Below are 23,334 nucleotides of genomic sequence, written 5' to 3'. Positions count from 1 at the left end.
ATATTGTCCCGATCGGTTCACTTTTAGTTTTGGGTAGTGCTTTTGGGGTAAGGGGGAGGGTCCGCCCCCCCTTCCGATATCAAAAATTATATAGCCTATGTTTCCTTCCAGGCCAACCTACACAATCTGTCAAAATTTCAAGGTAATCGGTTTAACCGTTTTTAAGTCTTTACGGAACAAACAAACAAATACAAATTCAATGTCATATATAAGAGAAGCCCATAGGCTTGGTGTTACTCCTTGATGGCGGGAACGTATGTTCAGGGCAGCACTGGCAGGAATGGAGAAAAGTCAGGATGGTCTTGCATCCCAAAGACACGAAAGGTAAACCACAGAATGATGATGAGTACAGGACCACCAGTTAGTAATTGTCTCTGTTCAAAACACTGGAAGGACTAATATGATGATTTTCGAACCGAACACTGATTTTGGTAATAAAATTCAATGATTTGCAAGCGTTGCTCGTTAGTAAGTCTATTCATGATGAAATGTCAAAGCATACTGAGCATCTTTCTCTTTGACACCATGTCTGAAATCCCACGTGATCTGTCAAATACTAATGCATGAAAATCCTAACCTCAAAAAAATCACCCTTTAGATCTTCAGATGAGGAAGGCACTGACGCCGGAGAACTTCAATAGAGCACCACATGTATACCTTAAGAGCTGGTTGGGAAAGACGGCCCTCCACGAAGTGGTACAAAAAGTCATCAACTGAAGGATGGCTGTCTTCGTAGATGTTAAGGAGACATTTAATAATGTGGAGTTAAGGCCAATAATCGCCGCCCTGGACCGCACAGCGGTCCACCCGAGCATCACCTGTTGGACGGATATATACTTCGTGGCAGAAATGTCAACACGTATTTGGGAGACAGTGTGGTCAAAAAACAGATGACAAGGGGAACGACCCCAGGGAGAAGTGTTCTCGACGATTCTCTGGAACCGAGTGAAAAACTATATTCTATTGGATCTCAACAGGGATGGCGTAAGAATGGACGATTTTGTGCTATGAATATGAGGCAAGCCTTCAAGAAGGGCTACGAGAAATGGGTTGAGAACAAACCAGGAAAGGGGGCCATTGTGGGACCAATGCTGATATATAGGGCGCTGGTTTAGTGGAAGGCTGTATTGAAAAGGTCTCGCAACAGGCAATCGGCGCCCTGTCAAAAGGCCTTAATTCAATTTTAGGTGTTAAGACAGGTCACCGTCGGAATCACGCGGCAGGCGGGTTTGGAAGCAATGCAATTGCTGGATGTGCAACCTATCGAGGTCAATAATCGGAACTGTGCCTCCAGAGGTTAGCATGTCCGCCTATGACGCTGAACGCCTGGGTCCCAGACACTCAACATCGATATGTCGGTGAGATTACCGAACGAGTGTACGGTCTTTCAGGCAGACGTCTGCGCCACAACGTTAGCCGTAAGAGAAATTCTGGGAAGACATTTACCGGCGGCCCTCAAGGCCTTAGGTTCAAGGATAGTAATATCGAAGTGAGTGGCAGATTGTTTGAAATTCCAGCGTAGACTCCGGGCTCACCACATAGCGCTGACTTGGTATTCCGACAAACGAGAAGACGGACAAATATGCCACCAATGGCTACTCCGCTGGGAGCAAGTACAAGTCGAAGTACTGAACATAGTAGAGGGGATGGCCAGTGCGGGGGCGTTGGCGAGGTAAATGGGTGGACGTACTATCGAAAGGAGGAAGACAAAGTAACTGCTGGTCTTTGATAAGAGGTCACTGATTACTATTGCAGGATTTGTAACCGGGCACTGTGCGATAGGTTGTATAACCACGATAGGATGAATCCCTCATAATGATTACTGCGGAAACTGCCGTGATGGGAAGACCGTCAAGCACTTGCCATGCTCATGTCCGGGTCTACAGTGGCACCGGCATCTCAAAAAGGCGGGGTTTCTCCCATCGCGGAGATCTTGCAGATATATATGAGGGAAGACATTCAGATGAGAGCGTACCGATGTTTCTGGGATACATTAACCTGACGTTGTGTCTGATATGCGCTTACCACTAGAAGCCGCAATCTTGAATGAAACGAATCGGTCTAAAACTGATATAGCTCCCATAAAACCGATCCCCGGTTTTGACTTTTTGAGCCCCTAGAAGACTCATTTTTCATACGACATAGCTGAAATTTGGTACAGAGACTTCTGTTCGGACCTCCAACATCCACGTCAAGTATAAGTGATCCCTGGATTTGGCATCTTGAGCCCCTAGAAGATTGGGTTGATTATTATTCAAAGACTTGCATATGACTTGTCAATGACTTTTTACTTTACATTCATTTGTTATATCGTCGACTCTTTCAGTACTCACTTAAGAAAATATTCGGCTTATTTATGACAAATTATTTATTTAGAATGAAAAAGTTATGAAATTTAAAAATAATTATTGTTGTAAATGTTTCATTCAATTCGATAATGTCTTAACTCAACATTTACAATAACTTATATCGAATGGTTTTCAGTAGAGTGAATTTATCACCGTTGCATTCGCCGCGGAAATCATCCAAACTCAAATCGAATAAAGCCATGCCCCCAAGACCACGACTTTGAGCATATGCAGCCTTTTCGGTAACACTGTCCACATTCTCATAGGTAACAAGTAAGCCATTGGCACCCTTCACCTCCATGCCACGATAGGCATAATTGCCAAATGTCTTATCTTCGAATTTAGTCATGCTCTTCACATTCTTGCAGACTTCGGACCAACCGATTAAACCTCGCTTGTGCGTCTTCTCATCGCCTGCAGCTGGGCCGCCCAATGATGAGGAAATTGGTAGACGATCGTTTTTCAAAACTTTCTTAATTTGCCACGTACGTCCATAGGCGGGAACACCCAGAATCATTTGTTTCGAATTGGCGCCCTGCGACAACCAGTACTGTATCTGTGAATCCACATTGGCATTTGGATTACGTAGTTGGTGTTTTGGCGGAGCTTTTAAGGGGGACAAATAGTCAGCGACTTTTCGACTGTTGTGAGGATTTCTAAAATCGAACGGAGCTAAATTGATCAAGTCCAAGTTGGCTATAATAGAGCGAACATCGTAGAAACCTAAAAAGAAAAATTGCAAGGAAAAACGGCAAGGAACTTAGAAGAATACAAACAAAGTTTTTTTAGGTTATGTTATGGCCCATAATCAGATATAGCTTCCATATAACGAATCTCCATATTTAATTACAGGGAGCTTCGGGAGAGCACGACTCTTTTTTTACCCACCACCGTAGGATAGGTGGTATATTCATTTAGTCATTCCGTTTGCAACACATCAAAATATAAATTTCGGACCCTACAAAGCATATATATCTCGGATCGTCGTAAAATTCTAAGACGATTTAACGATGTCCGTGTGTCTGTCCGTCCGTCTGTTGCAATCACTTTAGAGCCGTTAAAAATTCAGATATTGAGCTGAAATTTGGCACAGATACGTCTTTTTGATGTACGCTAGTTAAGTTCTTCAACGGACCATATTTGGATATAGCTGCTATATAGACCGATTTTTCGATAAAGGGTCTAATGCCCATAAAAACTTTATTTTTCATCAGATTTTGCTGAAATTTTAAACAGTGAGTAGTTTAAAGCTTCCCGTCAATTGACACAAATATAGTTTTGATCGGTTCATATTTAGATATAGCTGCCACATAGACCGATCTCCCGATAAAGGGTCTGAAGCCCATAAAAGCTTTATTTATTACCCGATTTCGCTGAACTTTGGAATAGTGGGTTATTTTAAGCCTCCCGACATCTAACCTAAATATAGATCAGATCGGTTTATGTTTAGATATAGCTACCATACAGACCGATCTCCCGATAAAGAGTCTGAAGGCCATAAAAGCTTTATTTTTATCCGATTTCGCTGAAATTTGGAATAGTGGGTTATTTTAAGCCTCCCGACATCTGACCTAAATATGATGCAGATCGGACTATATTTAGATGCAGCTGTCATATAGACCGATCTCCCGATAAAGAGTCCGAAGGCCATAAAAGCTTTATTTATTACCCGATTTCGCTGAAATTTAAAGCAGTGGGTTATTTTAAGCCTTCCGACATCTGACCTAAATATGGTTCAGATCGGACTATATTTAAATATAGCTGCCATATAGGCCGATCTCCCGATAAAGGGTCTGAAGCCTATAAAATCTTCATTTATTACCCGATTTCGCTGAAATTTAAAACGGTGGGTTATTTTAAGCCTCCCGACATCTGACCTAAATATGGTTCAGATCGGACTTTATTTAGATATAGCTGCCATATAGACCGGTCTCCCGATAAAGTGTCTGAAGGCCATAAAAGCAAATGTGAATAACAAAAGAAAAACGTCAAGTCTCAAGAGGAATTTACATTTTACCAAAGCTTTTACAATAAATAAAACTGTTAGCGGTAACAAGTAAAAGCGTGCTACGTTTGGCCGGGCCGAATCTTGGGAACCCACCACCATGCATTCTGATAAAATATGGGAGCTATATCTGGTTACAGACCGATTTCAACCGTACTTAGCACAGTTGTTAAGAATCATAAAAGAACACTATGTGCCAAATTGAACAAAAATTGCGGCTTCCAGGGGCTCAAGAAGTCAAATGTTGAAAGTCATAACAGACCAAGTACAGTCTAAATCGGTTTATAACCTGTTATAGCTCCCATGTAAGCCAATCTCCCGATTTGACTTTTTGAGCCGCTGGAAGCCTCAATTATCATCCGATTTGGCTGAAATTTTGTACACAGTGTTATGTTATGACTTTCAATAACTGTGTTAAGTCAAATCGGCCAAGAACCTGATATAGCTCCCATATAAGCCGATCTTCCGATTTGACTTCCTCAGCGCGTGGAAGCCGCAATTTTTGTCCGATTTAGCTGAAATTTTGCATATAGTGTTCTTTTATGACTCCCAACAACGAAGTACGATCCAAATAGCTCAAGAACCTAATATCGCTCCCATATAAACCGATCTTCCGATCTGACTTTCTGAGCCCTTACAAGCCGCGATTTTTATTCGATTTGGCTGAAATTTAGCATGTAGTGTTCTGTTATGACTCTCAACAACTGCGCCAAGTACGGTCCTATTCGGTCTATAACCAGATGGGCTCCCATTTTTTGGCAGAATCCCAGGTGGTGTGTTCCTAACATTCGGCCCGCCTGAACTTAGCACGCTTTTACTTGTTATATCCTACTGTGGTGCAGGGTATTATAACTTAGTTCATTTATTTATAACACCCATTGATTGCTGGATGACCGTCATAATGAACTAACTGATCGCCTTACAGGGCAGTTTTAAAGCATGTTGAAAGAGACGGAAGACGGACACTCAACCAAATTTGTAATTCAAAACAGCAAAGTCTGCTGAAAAAAATTTGTATGCAACTTTACTATTACTTGTTTAATCATTTTTTAGACTTTAAGCTTTTTTTAGAATTTTTTTTAGAAATTTTGTTGGAAGAGATGATTTTAATTTGTGGAATATTACTGTAAAGAAGCTATGTGATCCATCCATTGGTATACATTTCGAAATGTGGTCGAGCTAGCTCCCATTTTTTTTATACCCACCACAGAAGGATGGATGTACATTAATTTCGTCATTCCGTTTGCAACACATCGAAATATTCATTTGCGACCCTATAAAGTATATATATATATTCTTGATCAGCGCAAAAATCTAAGACCATCTAGCCATGTCCGTCCGTCTGTCTGTTGAAATCACGCTGCAGTCTTTAAAAGTAAGAGATATTGAGCTGAAACTTTGCACAGACCAATATCTTGATGTAAAGTCTAGGCCTCGCATTTATAATCCGATTTCGCTGAAATTCGACACAGTGACTTATGTTAGGCTTTTCGACATCTGCGTCGTATATGGTTCGGATCGGTTTATTTTTAGATATAGCATTTGCTTTGTTCATGTCCTGGTCTACAATCTCTAGAAATCTACTCAGATACGTGAACAAGACGGGATGGTGTCGACCAGCGACGCGATGAAATATTGCATGATTGGTGCGTCTACGTATCGCGTAGATGCTGTTCCCCCACGCTTCTCTTACATTTCTTGTTCTCATTAGCTCATCTGGAGGCTCACATTTGTTCTTCATTTACATCACTCAATGGGCCAACTCTGGCTTATGAGTGTTCTCATCTTTGTGGTTGTGCTAACCTTACAACGTAAACCTTAAACGTGTTTTCAAAATTCGTTCCAAAACAAAAATACTTACCACTGGCATTGACATTGGGCAACACCGTCAAGGTCAACATTAATTTATTGCTGCTAAAGGTGTTTCTCACTTCGCGTATCAAACTGGACATCTGAGTTCTGGCTTTCTCTGCAGACGGCTTTTTACTATCCTCACTTAAGCCCAGATTACTTTTCACCTTATTCGTCACCGCTGTGCTAACTTTGCTCAAATTGCTCAGGAATTTCGAACGTTTCTTAATGGCCTCTTCCGTAGGCAATTGATAAGCCAAATCCAGACCATCAAATTGATGTTGCCGAACAAAGTCTAAAGCTGATTTGGCAAAGGCTTGGTGTTTACCAACATCGCCATTTAGAAGACCATAGTACTTTTCCGGATTGCTGTGATCTTCGTTGCCGCCCAAACTTAATAGGAATTTAACATTGCGATATTTCTTCTTAAGTTCACGCACTTGTTGAAATATGGGTAACTGTCGCTTATCTAGAGTCACTACTTCGTAGGATCCCGGCCGCATACCCACATAGCCATACACTAAGTGGGTGCAAAGCTGTAGGGATGTTTCCAAATCATTTTGAGTGAAATTGGCAGAACCTTGAGGAGTAGATGGATTGAAGCAATTTGAATATTACCTGCACGGCAAAAAAAAAACTTACCTCCTCTCAGGACACTGAATGTATCATAGAAACAAACCACATTGAAATTATCGGCCAAGACCATATGACCTGCTGCCAGGACAACCAAAAAACCTAATAAAAGCTTCATTTTCTTTTCTACACAAAAACTAAAATGGCTGCTACTATTTTACTCTGCTGCTCGAGCCCTATGCGAAATACTAATAGACGCCACTCAGATCTCTCGGTTTAATTTATAGCAAAGCGATTTGATAATCATTTTTCCATATTTGGAATCACCGCTAGACATTTAACCGCGGCTATTCTCCAATTGTTTTGTGGGCATGTATGGCAGTCCATTTTTAAACCAATTGTAAATGACCGCATCTTGTCCGGGTGATTCATATGTGTTGTTGTGATTTTCAAAACAATTATGACTTTAAACACGAGGGTGACGCCGGGGATAGAGGGTGGGGGCCTGTGGTCTGAACCAAATCGGCCCTAAGTTGGTGCCTCCCTCATCTCCATCGTGGACACATAACTCGCCGCACATGGGCTACTAAACCGCCCTTACAGAAAATAAATTCAAGTTTATGATTTGCGAATCTGCACCTGGAATATACGAAGTTTATACAGAGTATTGAAGAAGCACAAGGCTGACACTACCGTCTTACAGCCAGTGCGATGGATTGAGAGAGGTGGCACAATAGCACCGATAGGCAGTGCGTAGATTACAATACCTTGTCTCCATATAAACTCGAGTGAATAGGAGACAACAGCCACCAACCCCCCTAAAAGCCAAATTCTTTTACATCGGTCATATTTGTAAATTATATGTAAATCATGCTAGGCGACTTTATATTTAAATATGGTCTTGATCGATCCATAACCTCTGGCTTCTTGAGACCCTACAGTGTTCAATTATTATCCGTTTTGGCTGTACAAAATTTCTGCCAAATCGGGTGAGAATTCCTCTAGAGGCTCAAGAAGTCAAAATCCCATATAGGTTTATATGGCAGCTATATCAGGTTCTATACCTATTTATGCCATACATAGCACAGTTATAGGAAGTCATAACAAAACACCTCAGGCAAAATTTTAGCTAAATCCGATAAGAATTGCGCCCTCTAGAGGCTCACGAAATCAAGATCCAAGATCGGTTTATAAGACGGCTATACCAGATTATGAACCGATTTGAATCATATTTAGCACAGTTGTTGGAAGTGCTATCAGAACACTACGTGCAAAATTTCAATAAAATCGGATAAGAATTGCGCCCTCTAGAGGCTCAAGAAGTCAAGACCCAAGATCGTTCTATATGGCATCTATATCAAAACATGGATCGATTTAAACCATACTTAGCGTAGTTGTTGAAAGTGCTACCAAAACATTACGTGCAAAATTTCAATAAAATCGGATAAGAATTGCGCCCTCTAGAGGCTCAAGAAGTCAAGACCCCAGATCGTTTTATAGGCAGCTATATCACAACATGGACCGGTTAAAACCATACTTCGCGTAGTTATTGAAAGTGCTTCCAAAACACTACGTGCAAAATTTCAGTTAAATCGGACGAGAATTGCGCCCTCTAGAGGCTCAAGAATTCAAGACCCAAGATCGGTTTATATGGCAGCTACATCAAAACATGGACCGATTTGGCCCATTTACAATACCGACCCATTTACAACCGATCTACACTTATAAAAAGTTTTTGTGCAAAATTTCAAGCGGCTAGCTTTACTCCTTCGAAAGTTTGCGTGCTTTCGACAGACGGACGGACATGGCTAGATCGATTTAAAATGACATGAGGATCAAGAATATGCATACTGTATGGGGTCTTAGACGCATATTTCGAGGTATTACTAACAGAATGACGAAACTAGTATACCCCCATCCTATGGTGGAGGGTATAAAAATCATTGTGGACCGATCGGGACAATATGTGACTCAAATGAGTGGAATTCGCGCGTAGAATACGAATGTGATGTCACAAATTGGATCCAAGTACCGAGGGCGTCGCCCCAAGCCTAAAACCGTACCAAAAGAACGGCCGAAAATCAATATGGGACTCCAATGAACATTATTTGAGAGTAGAGTACGAGTATGATTATCGAATATTAAAAATTGAGTGTAATTACCAAGGGGGCCGCCCCAAAACCAAAACCGTCCCAAGTGGGCATATTAGACGAACATGAAAATATGGGATTCAAATAATAGCTATTCGCCAGTATACTACAATTATGGTATTAAAATTCAGGTTCAAGTGATAGGAGGGTGCCTACCTGTCAAAACAACTTTCCAACTTTGCACACATATGTAGACCTAAAAAAAACACCCCATGCCAATAATTTTAAAGACCAGACTAAAATTGTGGCTTCTACAGCCTTAAAAGTCCATTTCGCATGCAAGATATATATGGGGACTATATCTAAATCTGGACCGATTTTGATGAAGTTTTGCTAAAAAAAAAACACATTACAACAGCCACCAATGCATCCAGAAAAAGTCACAGTTTTGTGGGGTTTATGAGTTGGTGGCATCATTGGAGCGTACTTCTTCAAAGATGATGCGAATCGTAAGGTACCTGTGAAAGGTGAGCGCTATCGTGAGATGATAACCAACTTATTTTTTTCCCAAAATGCTGGAGCTTGATTTGCATGACAAGTGGTTTCAACCAGACGGCACGCGTAACAATGGACTTTTTGAGAGGCGAGTTCGGGGAACATTTTATTTCACACATCCAACTTTGAAAGTCGCCACTGGTAATCGTTAACCGATCACCATAATACTTCATATTTTGCTTTCTGAAAGCAAAAGGAAAAAAATAAGAGGGTATGCGTTTTTCTTTTTGCAAAAACAAAAATCTCTTTTATGGCGTGGGACAAACTAAAGTACGTGCCATGTTTTAAGAGCCATTCAAACGGCCGGTGCATGAAATTGACAACGCGAGTTGTCTCCCTACATTCTCAATGCTTTCAACAATGCGTGCTTATGATAATGAAAACAATCAATGCATATGGAGGGGACACTTCCTTTCCACTTCGTGGTCGATATGTTCATTCGTGGTATACCACAACTGAAAGTCCGTCAATGCATTTTTGAACATTATTGTAATACATTTTGAAACAGAGGCAAAGTGAGAAAGAGTTTTTTTTACGCCGCAGAGGTTAGCATGTCCGCTTGTGAAAAAATTTCAGCGATGGTTATCCCCTCCTAATGATGACGACATTTGTGCGGTGCTACGCCATGTAAAAACTTCTCTCCAAAGAGGTGTCGCACTTCGGCACATCGTTTGAACTGGGTTTAATCTCAATGATCAGGAGTTCCCTTATCATTGAGCTTAAACTTGATTTGGACAACACTCATTGATATGTGATTCAACAGTGCACCGAAGGTAGTAGCTTATCTTTATTTTTTGCTGTTGGAAAATCCTGTCTGATATTTTGTATATATTTAGGTATTGAGAGCAAACACCCTAAGAAAAGATATGCTATTCATGGAATGTGTCACTCCGTTATAAAAACTTTCCCAAGAAAAAGCCGACCGCAATGAAATATCGTATGGTAGAAAAGAAAACAAAAATAAATGTATTGTATATTTAAAACTATACTCTATTGTATATAAGATCAGTTTTTGTGAAATGAAATTCTTTTAAATCGATGTTTAGTGTGTTGCAAAAGTCTTTACATTGTCAAAAACTGCAGCTGAAAGGGCTATTCCAGCAGGCTAGTTTTTCAACCGCCGTTTTTATTCCCTCCACCATAGGATGGGGGTATACTAATTTCGTCATTCTGTTTGTATCTCCTCGAAGTATTCCCCTGAGACCCCATAAAGTAATGGTTGCCCAAAAAGTAATTGCGGATTTTTTAAAAGAAAGTAAAGGTATTTTTAATAAAACTTAGAATGAACTTTAATCAAATATACTTTTTTTACACTTTTTTTCTAAAGCAAGCTAAAAGTAACAGCTGATAACTGACAGAAGAAAGAATGCAATTACAGAGTCACAAGCTGTGAAAAAATTTGTCAACGCCGACTATATGAAAAATCCGCAATTACTTTTTGGGCAACCCAATATATATATATTCTTGATCGTCATGTCATTTCAAGTCAATTTAGCCATATCCGTCCGTCCGTCTGTCTGTCGAAAGCACGCTAACTTTCGAAGGAGTAAAGGCAAACCGCTTGAATTTTTGCACGAATCCTTCTTGTTAGTGTAGGTCGGTTGGGATTGTAAATGGGCCATATCGGTCCATGTTTTGATATAGCTGCCCTATAAACCGATCTTGGATCTTGTCTCACTAGAGGGGGCGCAATTCTTATCCGATTTGGCTGAAATTTTGCACGAGGTTTTTTCTTATGACTTCCAACAACTATGCCAAGTATGGTTCAAATCGGAACCGATCTTGAATCTTGACTTCTTGAGCCACTAGAGGGCGCAATTCTCATCCGATTTGAATGAAATTTTGCATGAGGTGTTTTGTTATGACTTCCAACAAGTATTAAGAATGGTTCAAATCGGTCCATAACCTGATATAGCTGCCATATAAACCAATCTTGAATCTTGACTTCTCTTAAGCCACTAGAGAGCGCAATTCTTATCCGAATTTTGCAAGAAAATGTTATGTTATAACTTCCAACAACTGTGCCAAATATGGTTTTAATTGGTTCATAACCTCATATAGCTGCCATATAAACCCATCTGAGATCTTGACTTGAGCATCTAGAGGTCGCAATTATTATCCGATTGGCCTGAAATTTTGTTCAACGACTTCTCTCATCAACTTCAACATACGTGTCAATTATGGTCTGAATCGGTCTATAGCCTGATACAGCTCCCATATAAACCAAAATTTGCAAATTTTGCCCATGAACATTCCACTAAGGCAAAACATATCAATCGGATTTTGTTTAACGACTTCTCTCGTCAACTTCAACATACGTGTCAATTATGGTCTGAATCGGTCTATAGCCTGATACAGCTCCCATATAAACCAAAATTTGCAAATTTTGCCCACGAACATTCCACTAAGGCAAAACATATCAATGAGTGCAGCCCGATTTAAGTTTAAGCTCAATGATAAGCGACCACCTTTTTATAGCCGAGTCCGAACGGCGTGCCACAGTGCGACACCTCTTTGGAGAGAAGTTTTACATGGCATAGTACCTGACAAATGTTGCCAACATTAGGAGGGGAAAACCACCGCTGGAAAATTTTTTTTCTGATGGTCTCGCCAGGATTCGAATCCGGGCCTTCAGCGTCATAGGCAGACATGCTAACCTCTGCGCTACGTGTCCCTCCTCCCATATAAACCAATCTCCCTATTTTACTTCTTGAGCCCCTTAAGGGCGCAATTTTTATTCGAATTGGCTGAAGTTTTACCCAACGACTTCTACTATGGTCTCCAACATTCAGTTCGACTATGGTCCGAATCGAAGGATAACTTGATAATATAGCTCCATTCTCATATCAATTCTTTTCTTTTATCATATGTTTGCCTAAAAAGAGATACCGGGAATGAACTCGACAAATGCGATCCATGGGTATACAAGATTCGACCCGGCCGAACTTAGCACGCTTTTCCTTATTATAACCCTACATCACTACCGTGGTACAGGGTATTATGACTTATTGCGTTTGTTTGCAACACCCAGAATGAAGAGAGATAGACTCATTGATAAGTATACCGATCGACTCAGAATCACTTTCTGATTCGATTTAGCTATGTCCGTCTGTGTGTACAAACTACAGGTCGGAATTTTCATCCGATCGTCTTCAAATTTGGTACAGGCATGTCTTTCCGCCTAGAGACAAAGCCTATTGAAATTTGAAAATATCGGTTCAGATTTAGATATAGCTCCCATATATATGTTCGTCCGATTCGCAGTAATAATGCAATAAAATGGTCATATCCACCGTTGTGTAAGTTGGTCTGGAAGGAAACATAGGTTATATAGTTTTACGGTATCGGAAGGGGAACGGACGCTTCCCCTTATGCCACAAAAACAACCCATAATCAAAAGTGGACCGATCGTGACCATATAGGTATCAAATGAAAGGTATTGCGGAGTAGAATGCGAATATGGTATTAAACTTTGAGACTTAGTACCCATCGGGCCGCCCCAACTGCAAAACTCCCCCAAACAGACATATTGGTCTTTAATTTCAATATGGGGCTCAGATGAAAGGTATTCGGGAGAAAATTTCGAATCTGGTGTACAAAATCAGATCGAAGTATAGGGAGTCCAGCCCCCCTCAAAAACGCCTATGTGATACTTGGTTGAACTGATTTTCTTAAAATTTTCATAGATTGTGTACGTTTGTCAGGAAGGAAACATAGGCTATATAATTTTTAGATATCGGTTAGAGGCGGACCCTTTCCCCAAAAATGCCACCCATATCCGAAAGTGGTCCGATGGGCACAATAAGGGTATAAAATGAAAGGTATTGGAGACCAGAAAACGAATATGGTATTAAAATTTGGGTACAAGTATTTATCTTATTGTATTTGGTTGGCCAAAAAGTAATTGCGGATTTTTTAAAAGAAAGTAAATGCATTTTTAATAAAACTTAGAATAAACTTTAATCAAATATACTTTTTTTACACTTTTTTTCTAAAGCAAGCTTAAAGTAGCAGCTGATAACTGACAGAAGAAAGAATGCAATTACAGAGTCACAAGCTGTGAAAAAATTTGTCAACGCCGACTATATGAAAAATCCGCAATTACTTTTTGGGCAACCCAATATATCAACACTTGCCCTGTCTAAGTGTTCTTCGATGCTTGCTTGCCATTATGCAACCCTCGTCAGTCCTGCTTATTGTGTGGGAGTACACTCATAGAAAAGAGTCTGTTGACTGCTATTTCAGCAATAGTTCTGCTATTATGGCAAAATGTTTCAATCACGTTATAAAGTGTCGTTTAAACTCAAGCCAGAGGTATTGAAGGCTACCCTCAATTTCGCTGAAGTACTCCCAGGTTTAATTACTGCATTATGGGGAAAATAAAAAGAACATAACTCCTCGGGATGAAGAGTAATCTCCTACATATGGCCTTATATTTCATACTCATCAAGTTTCTCATCGGTTTCTTACACAATGATACTTCATTCCTGGTCTAAAGAAAGACCATCCGGCATTCTGGTAGTAGTATTTTTGTCGATCTCTTCCCAATATTCATCTTCTGGACTGTATTTCGAAACTTCAGGTGGCTTCTCTAATAACCAAAATTTGCAAAAGCTTGCCTAGCTCTACTACACTGTAAAATGAGACACAGGTCGTAAATGTCCCAGGATTTGAGTCGGAAATCGATCATGTAAGTATCCAGCCGATACTAGTTTCCTGAGCCACAAGGGACCCTAGTACGTTTTGTTGATCTCACCACCCAACAAGATCTGTGGATAAATATCACTGGCAACCAATATGTCAACCTGACTTACTTTAATTGGCTATGACAGAATATTTGTATAATAAGCCGAACGTTGAATAGCGTTCCAAGCGCCTCGATCTTCTGCGCTTATTCTAAAATCTCTGACACCAAGATCGTGGTATCTCCCACCACTAGATCTTTCCATAGGGCCTTGGGTCGTCCCGGTTTGCGTATACCACCGTGATTGCCTTTAAAAGACACAGGTCGTTAATGTCCCAGGATTTGAGTCGGAAATCTATCATGTAAGTATCCAGCCGATACTAGTTTCCTGAGCCACAAGGGACCCTAGTACGTTTTGTTCATCTCACCGCCCAACAAGATCTGTGGATAAATATCACTGCCAACCAATATGTCAACCTGACTTACTTTAATTGGCTATGACAGAACATTTCTATAATAAGCCGAACGTTGAATAGCGTTCCAAGCGCCTCGATCTTCTGCGCTTATTCTAAAATCTCTGACACCAAGATCGTGGTATCTCCCACCACTTGATCTTTCCATAGGGCCTGGGGTCGTCCCGGTTTGCGTATACCACCGTGATTGCCTTTAAAAGACTTCTTTGCTGAAGCTTCTTCATCCATATTGAAAACATGACCTAGCCAACGCAGTCGCTGTATCTTGATATGGTCCAACTATGCTATTGTCGTCATACAGCTCGTGGTTTATATGACGCCTATATTCTCCATTAACGCGAACTTATCCATATATTTTACGAAGAATCTTTCTCTTAAACACTCTAAGCACTGCCTCGGAACCCATGCCACAGAACCATATAACATCACGGGTAGTATTAGTGTCTTGTTATACCCACCACCGAAGGATGGGGGTAAATTCATTTTTTCATTCCGTTTGCAACACATCGAAATATCCATTTCCAACCCTATAAAGTATATATATTCTTGATCAGCGTAAAAATCTAAGACGATCTAGCCATGTCCGTCCGTCCGTCTGTCAGTAGAAATCACGCTACAGTATTTAAAAATAGAGATATTGAGCTGAAACTTTGCACAGATTCTATTTTTGTCCATAAGCAGGTTAAGTTCGAAGATGGGCTATATCGGACTATATCTTGATATAGCTCCCATATAGACCGATCCGCCGATTTAGGGTCTTAGGCCCATAAAAGCCACATTTATTATCCGATTTTGCTGTAAATTTGGTATAGAGCGTTGTGTTAGGCCCTTCGACATCCTTTCTCAAATTGGCGTAGATCGGTCCAGTTTGTATATAGCTTCCATATAGACCGATCTCTCGATTTAAAGTTTTGGGCCCACAAAAGGAGCATTTATTGACCGATTTTGCCAAATTTGAGTCAGTGAATTGCGTTAGGCCCTTCGACATCATTCTGCAATTTGGTCCAGATCGGTCCAGATTTGGATATAGCTGCCATATAGACCGATCTCTCGATTTTAAGTTATGGACCCTTAGAAGGCGCATTTATTGTCCGATGTCGCCGAAATTTGGGACAGTGAGTCAAGTTATTCCCGTCGACATCTTTCTACAATATGGTCTTGGGCTCATAAAAGGCGCATTTGTTGTCCAATTTTGCCGAAATTTGGGACAGTGAATTGAGATAGGCCCTTTCAAATTCAACTTTTATTTGGCTCAGATCGGTCCAGATTTGGATATAGCTGTCATATAGACCGATCTCTTGATTTAAGGTCTTGGGCCCATAAAAGACGCATTTATTGTCCGAATTCGCTGAAATTTGGGAAAGTGAGTTGCGTTAGGCTCTTCGAAAACTTTCTGCAATTTGGCCTAGATCAAACCAGATTTGGATATAGCTGGCATATAGACCGATCTCTGGATTTAAAGTCTTGGCCCCATAAAAGGCACATTTATAATCCGAGATCGCTGCAATTTGGCACAGTGACTTATGTTAGGTTTTTCGGCGTCCATATGGGATATGGTTCAGATCGGTCTATATTTGGATATGGCAACCAAAAACTCAATATTTGTTCTACAAAATTAAACAATGACTTGTAGACTGTCCGTGTCGAATTCGGTTCAAATCGAACCACATTTCAAAAAGAAAAATATGTTAGTGTTCTACTCAATTAGTTTTTTCAATCATTTTTAATGGAAGCGGAAACTTTTCTAGACCCAGCAGCACTGATATGACTGTGCATTTCATATTTATATGTGAACCATGTTGCATCAAAATCGAGAGTGCGCCTAATATAAAATTTGCAAAATTTCAGCCAAATCCGACAAAAATTGCAGCTTGTGGGGGGTCAAGAAGTCAAATCGGGAGATCGGTTTATATGAGAGCTATATCAGGTTATAAACCAATTTCGACCGTTTTTGGCACAGTTGTTGGAAGTCATAAAAGAACTCCAAGTGCAAAGTTGCAGTCAAATTGGACAAAAATTTCGGCTTCCAAGCCGAAGTTAAGAAGTCAAATCGTGAGATCGGTTTTTATAGAAGCTATATCTGGTTATAGACCGATTCAAACCGAAGTTTGAAACAGTTGTTCGATGTCATAGTAGAACAGCATGTGCAAAGCATGAAACAGTTGTTCGATGTCATAGTAGAACAGCAAGTGCAAAGTTTCAGCCAAGTCGAACAAAAATTGCTGCTTCCAGGGGATCAAGAAGTCAAATCGTGGGATCGGTTTATAATGGAGCTTAATCAGGTTATAGACCGTACTCGGCACAATTGTTGGAAGTCATAAAAGAACACCAAGTGCAAAGTTTCAGCCAAGTCGGACAAAAATTGCTGCTTCCGGGGGCTCAAGAAGTCAAATCTGGAGATGGGTTTATATGGGAGCTATATCTAAATCTGAACCGATATGGCCCATTTGCAATCTCTAAAATGTGCAAAATTTCAAGCGGCTAGCTTTACGCGTTCGACCTCTATCATGATTTCGACAGACGGACGGACACGGCTAAATCGATTCAGAACAACGAGACGATCAAGAATATATACTTTATGGGGTCTTAGACGAATATTTCAAGGTGTTACGATCTGTCCGTCCGTCCGTCTGTCTGTCGAAAGCACGCTAACTTTCGAAGGAGTAAAGCTAGCCGCTTGAAATTTTGCACAAATACTTCCTATTAGAGTAGGTCGGTTGGGACTGTGAATGAGCTATATCGGTCCACGTTTTGATATAGCTGCCATATAAACCGATCTGGGATCTTGACTTCTTGAGCCGCTAGAGGGCACAATTCTTATCCGATTTGTCCGAAATTTTGCATGAGGTGTTTTATTATGACTTCCAACAACTGTGCTTAGTATGGTTGAAATCGGTCTACAACCTGATATAGCTGTCATATAAACCTATCTGGGGTCTTGACTTCTTGAGCCGCTAGAGGTCACAACTCTCATCCGATTTGGCTGAAATTTTGCATGAGGTGTTTTATTATGACTTCCAACAACTGTGCTGAGTATGGTTGAAATTGGTCAATAACCTGATATAGCTGTCATATAATCCTACCTGGGATCTTGACTTCTTGAGCCGCTAGAGGGCACAATTCTTATCCGATTTGGCCGAAATTTTGAATGAGATGTTTTGTTATGACTTCCAACAACTGTATTAAGAATGGTTCAAATCGGTCCATAACCTGATATAGCTGCCATATGAACCGATCTGGGGTCTTGACTTCTTGAGCCTCTAAAGTGAGCAATTTTTACTAGATTTGCCTGACATTTTACACAATGACTTCTACTATGGTCTCCAATATTCCGTTCAATTATGGTCCGAAATGAACCATTACTTAATATTGTTCCAATAACATAGCAATTCTTTTCTTTATCCTTTGTTTGCCTAAAAAGAGATACCGTGGCAAGAACTCGACAAATGCGATCCATTCTGGAGGGTATATAAGATTCGGCCCGGCCGAACTTAGCACGCTTTTACTTTTTTTACAACTTTTTATTAACGTATAAATTTTTTACCCGTTCGTCGTTAGTGGATTAATGGGAACTTTGAATTTTTGTAGTAAAACACGTCTTATATGTCTTCATGGCAAGTGATGTCATTAACTACATTGCACATTGTATAGCAGTAAGTTTTTTTAACTTCAAACTTGTGCACCGTTTGCTTTTACTAGTCAAGTTTGTAGATTAAGCATTGAAGCAATGAAGCTTCCTTACTTCTTCACAGTTGTTATTATTGCTGATATTTGTCATATGTCCGGTGCTATTACATTGAATATGACCTGTTATTATGACACCTTCAGTATCAACAGATTGGGTATGTATGAAGACTTACTATTACCACCGTTTGTAAGAACAAGAACTTAAACAAGTAAAAGCGTCCGATTGTAGGTAATAATGCTATAAAATGGTTATTTGTTGACCGATTCTCTCGAAATCCGGCAGGAAGTGTGAATTTACTGGTGAATTTCATAGAAATCGGTTCAGATTTAGATGTAGCTCCCGATTTTCACTCTCGGAGCGACTCCAAGTGCATTTATTGACCAATCTTTCCAAAACTGCGTACAACAATTTCCTCGACGGCAGCCACAGTATCTGTGGAGTTTGCTCGAAATCGGTACAGATTTAAATATAGCTCCCATATATATGTTCCTCCGATTTCTAGTAATATTGCAATAAAGTGGTCTTTTGTTAACCGATTCTCTGGAAATATGGCAGGAAGGATTTTCTCTTGACTCTCGACATTACTGGTGTATTTCATGGAAATCGGTTTAGGTTTGGATATAGCTCTCATATATATATATATTGCCCGATTTCAACTTCTTGAGTCACAGCAAGCCCATTTATTGACCCATCATGACAAAATTTAACAAAACGCTTTCCTCGATGACGGCCACATTGTCTGAGAAGTTAGCTCGAAATCGGTTCAGATTTAGGTATAGCTCCCATGTATATGTTCGTCCGATTTCGGGATATATTGCAAGAAAGTGCTTATTTTTGAACCGATTCTCTCGCTGGAAGGATTTTCTTATGTCTCTCGATATTACTGGTGAATTTCATAGAAATCGGTTCAGATTAAGATGTAGCTCTCATATTTATATATATATATATATATATATATATATATATATATATATATATATATATATATATATATATATATATATCGCCCGATTTTTATTCCTAGAGCAACTGCAAGCGCATTTATTGACCAATCTTCCCAAAACTTCGTACAAGGATTTCCTCGACGACTGGCACTGTATCTGTGAAGTTTGCTCGAAATCGGTACAGATTTAGACATAGCTCCCATATATATGTTCGTCCGATTTTGAGATATATTGCAAGAAAGTGCTTATTTTTTAACCGATTCTCTCGAAATTTTGCCACAAGGATTTTCTTATGAGTCCCGATATTACTGGTGATAGATTTTATAGAAATCGGACCAGATTTAGATATAGCTGCCATGTATGTAAATCGTTTCAGAATTAGATATAGCTCCCATATATATGTTCGTCCGATTTTGGGAAAATTGCAATAATGTTGTCATTTGTCAAACGTAGTTATTACAGTTTCAAAATATTTGCTCGCCGAGGTCCATCAAAATTGGTTCAGAATTGGATATAGCACCCACATTGTACTTATAGGGTAGGTGTAGGGTATTATACAGTCGGCACCGCCCGACTTTTGCCCTTCCTTACTGGTTATATATTTATATAGATTTGAATTATTTTGTAACAATCAAATCGGGATTTGGTTTGATGTAGGCCCATTTGGATAATACTTGGTGAAATCAGGTGAAAGTTGAGGTCCCCAGGAGCTCAATAAGTCAAATCCGGGGATCTACTTATATGGGGGGCTAGATCAGTATATAGACTGATTTCAATCTTACTTGGCACGTTTGTTTGAAGTCATACCAGAAGTCTTTGTGCCAAACTTTAGCCATATCAGGTGAAAATCGAGGCTTCTAGGAGATCAAGAAGTCAAATCCGAGAATCTGTTTACATGGGGGGAGGGGGGAGTATATCAGTATATAGACCGACTAGGATCGTACATGTCCTTGTGCCAAATTTCAGTCAAATCAGATGAAAACTGAGGCTTTAGGGGCTCAAGAAGTCAAATCTCAATATCGGTTTGTATGTGGCCTATATCAGTTTACAGACCGAGCCGGATCATACTCGACACTAATGTTGGAGGTCAGATTTCAGCCAAATCGGATGAAAATTGAGATCTCTAGGAGATCGGTTTATATGGGGGCTATATTAAAACCTGAACCGATATGGCCCATTTGCAATCCCAATCGACCTACATCGACCAGAAATATCTGTACGAAATTTCAAGCGGATATCATTGGACATGGCTAAATCGTCTTAGAATGTCAAGACGATAAGAGAATACATATACTTTATGGGATCTAAAATTTATATTTCGAGGTATTACAAACGGAATGACTAGATCAGTATTCCCCCCCAACCTATGGTGGGGTGTATGAAAACAGATGGGGTGATGCTGCACAAGGATGTGAAAATCCTGTGGATGAGTATCCACAGAACTCACATAGAGCGAGAATATTGGGGCAGCATTTTAAATTCAGTTTTTCCGTGAGTAAAGTTTTTAATTTCTTGTTTTTTTTTTCTGCAGGCATAGCAAATTACACCATCAAAGATTTGGAAAATGGACTACCAATGTGCGATAACATTATCTACGGTTATGTTGGTATTCACCCGGACACCTATGAAGTGATCACGCTGCATCCATTGCAAAGTTTTCAATTTGCTTTAGTCAAAACCCTCAAAAGCAAATACAAGAAAGTGAAATTTATTCTCAGCTTAGGTGGCGATAAGGATTGGGAGAAACCGGAAAAATATTTAAATTTGTTGGAAGCCGGCGTTGCTCAAAAACATAAATTTATTAATTCAATCAGAGATATTCTACGCAAATATAAATTTGATGGTTTCGATTTGGCCTACCAATTGCCCAAAGCGTTCAGGCAATATGGCAATAGGACTTCGCCTGGAAGTCGAAAGACGGAGTATCATCGTCGACAAATGACAAAATTAATTGAAAATCTTGGGAGATTATTAAATAAGGAAAACTTTATGTTATCGCTCACCGTGTTGCCCAACATTGCAGTGAAAGGTAAGGTGTAGTCCGGTTAGAATTTTACATTGTATGGCGTAGGACAAGAGTTATGGGTCCGCTTAAAAATCAAAGAAAAGTTGTAAGGGGAAAAAATGATCATTTTCCATATTTGTTGAGGAGGTGTTCATCCTTAAGGGTTCCATGGTTTTAGACAGTGCCTGCTGCCAAAAGCACTAACTTTTTGTGACTTGATCGAAATTCAGCTGATTTTATACAGGCAAAACAGCTGATTTCCAAGAATTGACAAACGAATCGAGTGACAACAAGTAAGAGCGTGCTAAGTTCGGCCGGACCGAATCTTACATACCCTCCACCATGGATCGCATTTGTCGAGTTCTATGCGCGGTATCTCTTTTCAGGCAAACAAAGAATATTGAATAAGAACTGTTATGCTATTGAAGCTATATCAAGTCATAGGCCGATTCGGACCATAAATGAATGCTGAACATTGTGGCTCCAGAAGCCAAATCGGGAGATAGGTTTATATGGTAGCTGCATCAAGCTATTGATCGATTCAGGCCATGTTAGACATGTATGTTGAAAGTCATGAGAGAAGACGTTGTACAAAATTACTGCTAAATCGGATGAGAATTGCGGCCTCTAGAGACTCAAGAAGTCAAAATCCCAGATCGGTTTATATGGCAGCTTTATCAGGTTATGTACCGATTTGCGCCATACTTAGCACAGTTGTTGGAGGTAATACCAAAACACCACCTGCGAAATTTCAATCAAATCGGACGTGAATTGCGCCCTCTAGAGGCTCAAAAAGTCAAGATCCAGGATCGGTTTATATGACAGCTATACCAGATTATGAACCCATTTAAATTATACATAGCACAGTTGTTGGAAGTTATACCAAAACACTACATGCAAAATTTCAGTCAAATCGGATGAGAATAGCGCCCTCTAGAGGCTCAATAAAATCATGATCCAAGATCGGTTTATATGGCAGCCATATCAAAACATGGGCCGATTTGGCCCATTTACAATCCCAACCGACCTACACTCATAAAAAGTATTTGTGCAAAATTTTAAGCGCCTAGCTTTACTCTTTCTTAAGTTAGCGTGCTTTCGACGGACAGACGGACGGACAGGCGGACGGACAGATGCACGGACAGACGGACGGACGGATGCACGGACAGACGGATATGTTCTCACCCATATATCTTAACTACCGTCATTAAATATTTCTATTTTCAGACCATTTCAATGTGACTTCTATCATTCATAGCGTGGACTTTGTTACCGTGGCAGCATTTGACTTCTCATTGCCCCAGAACACACCCAAACAGGCCTATTATCTGGCTCCTCTCTATGCCATACCAAATGTCTCCATACAATATCGCCAGTCGAATGTATTCCATGTCCTAGATCAATGGAAATGGTCAGAGAGAATGCCCACCAAAAAGCTAAACCTCGGTATTGCTGTCTTTGGGCGCACATGGGATACAACGAAAACTCTAAAAGATCCACATATGCCTATCACCGATTTTCTCAATGGACCTGCTCCAGGTGGACCCAGAACCCGAACTCCTGGTTTATTAGCTTGGCCCGAAATATGTAAAAAGCTGCCAAAGATTTCGAAAGTCAGCAAAAAGAAATATGGCAACTACGCATATCGGCCCGGATTCACTAAACGAGACCAGGGCCTTTTGATCACCTATGAGAGCCCCGACAGCGTGCTAGAGAAAGTAAAAATGGCCCACAGCAATGGATTAGGAGGCGTAGCTATATTCGATTTAACTTTGGATGATTTTCGTGGAAAATGCCGAGGCGAAAAATATGTCATGTTAAAGGCAATAAGGGAAAATTTAAATTAAAGACATTTGCGAGTCACCTAATGAACAGAACAACAAAAAGACAATCGAAAGACTTTTCATGAAAAATTTTATGAACATCAAAATTTGATAATTACCGAATTTTCATAGAAAATTTGATGAACATTAAAAATTTGATTAACATCGAAATTTTCATAGAAAATTAAATGAAAATTGAATTTTCATAGAAAATTTGATGAACATCGAATTTTCATAGAAAATTTGATGAACATCGAATTTTCATAGAAAATTTGATGAACATCGAATTTTCATA

At 39.9% G+C, this 23,334-nt stretch overlaps 2 protein-coding genes across 2 annotated transcripts; one reads left to right on the top strand and one right to left on the bottom strand.

Annotated features, from left to right (window-relative positions):
* Positions 1–2,350: 2,350 nt before the first annotated feature.
* LOC106086935 (chitinase-like protein Idgf3) lies at positions 2,351–7,041 on the bottom strand. The gene is made up of 3 exons (XM_013251754.2): positions 6,847–7,041; positions 6,215–6,784; positions 2,351–3,071 (listed from the first exon to the last, which is right to left on the bottom strand). Exons 1-3 carry the CDS (start codon positions 6,953–6,955, stop codon positions 2,455–2,457), a joined length of 1,296 nt encoding a protein of 431 aa, XP_013107208.1. The 5' UTR covers positions 6,956–7,041; the 3' UTR covers positions 2,351–2,454.
* An 11,211-nt stretch (positions 7,042–18,252) lies between these two features.
* LOC106086938 (chitinase-like protein Idgf3) lies at positions 18,253–23,107 on the top strand. Its single transcript, XM_013251757.2, has 3 exons — positions 18,253–18,421; positions 20,743–21,240; positions 22,444–23,107. Exons 1-3 carry the CDS (start codon positions 18,307–18,309, stop codon positions 23,061–23,063), a joined length of 1,233 nt encoding a protein of 410 aa, XP_013107211.2. The 5' UTR covers positions 18,253–18,306; the 3' UTR covers positions 23,064–23,107.
* Positions 23,108–23,334: the final 227 nt, after the last annotated feature.

This window comes from Stomoxys calcitrans, chromosome 1, assembly GCF_963082655.1.
Source record: "Stomoxys calcitrans chromosome 1, idStoCalc2.1, whole genome shotgun sequence".
Lineage (NCBI taxonomy): Eukaryota > Metazoa > Arthropoda > Insecta > Diptera > Muscidae > Stomoxys > Stomoxys calcitrans.
This window is presented reverse-complemented; position numbering and strand designations above follow the sequence as displayed.

Excerpts from the sequence above, each read along its gene's own strand:
- LOC106086935 (XM_013251754.2), bottom strand. The coding sequence starts at position 6,955 with ATGAAGCTTTTATTAGGTTTTTTGGTTGTCCTGGCAGCAGGTCATATG. Across the intron at positions 6,785-6,846 it reads ATTCAGTGTCCTGAGAGGAG|GTTCTGCCAATTTCACTCAA; the intron begins GTAAGTTTTTTT and ends CTACTCCTCAAG. Across the intron at positions 3,072-6,214 it reads GCCCAATGTCAATGCCAGTG|GTTTCTACGATGTTCGCTCT; the intron begins GTAAGTATTTTT and ends TTTTCTTTTTAG.
- LOC106086938 (XM_013251757.2), top strand. The coding sequence starts at position 18,307 with ATGAAGCTTCCTTACTTCTTCACAGTTGTTATTATTGCTGATATTTGT. Across the intron at positions 18,422-20,742 it reads CTTCAGTATCAACAGATTGG|GCATAGCAAATTACACCATC; the intron begins GTATGTATGAAG and ends TTTTTTCTGCAG. Across the intron at positions 21,241-22,443 it reads GCCCAACATTGCAGTGAAAG|ACCATTTCAATGTGACTTCT; the intron begins GTAAGGTGTAGT and ends TTCTATTTTCAG.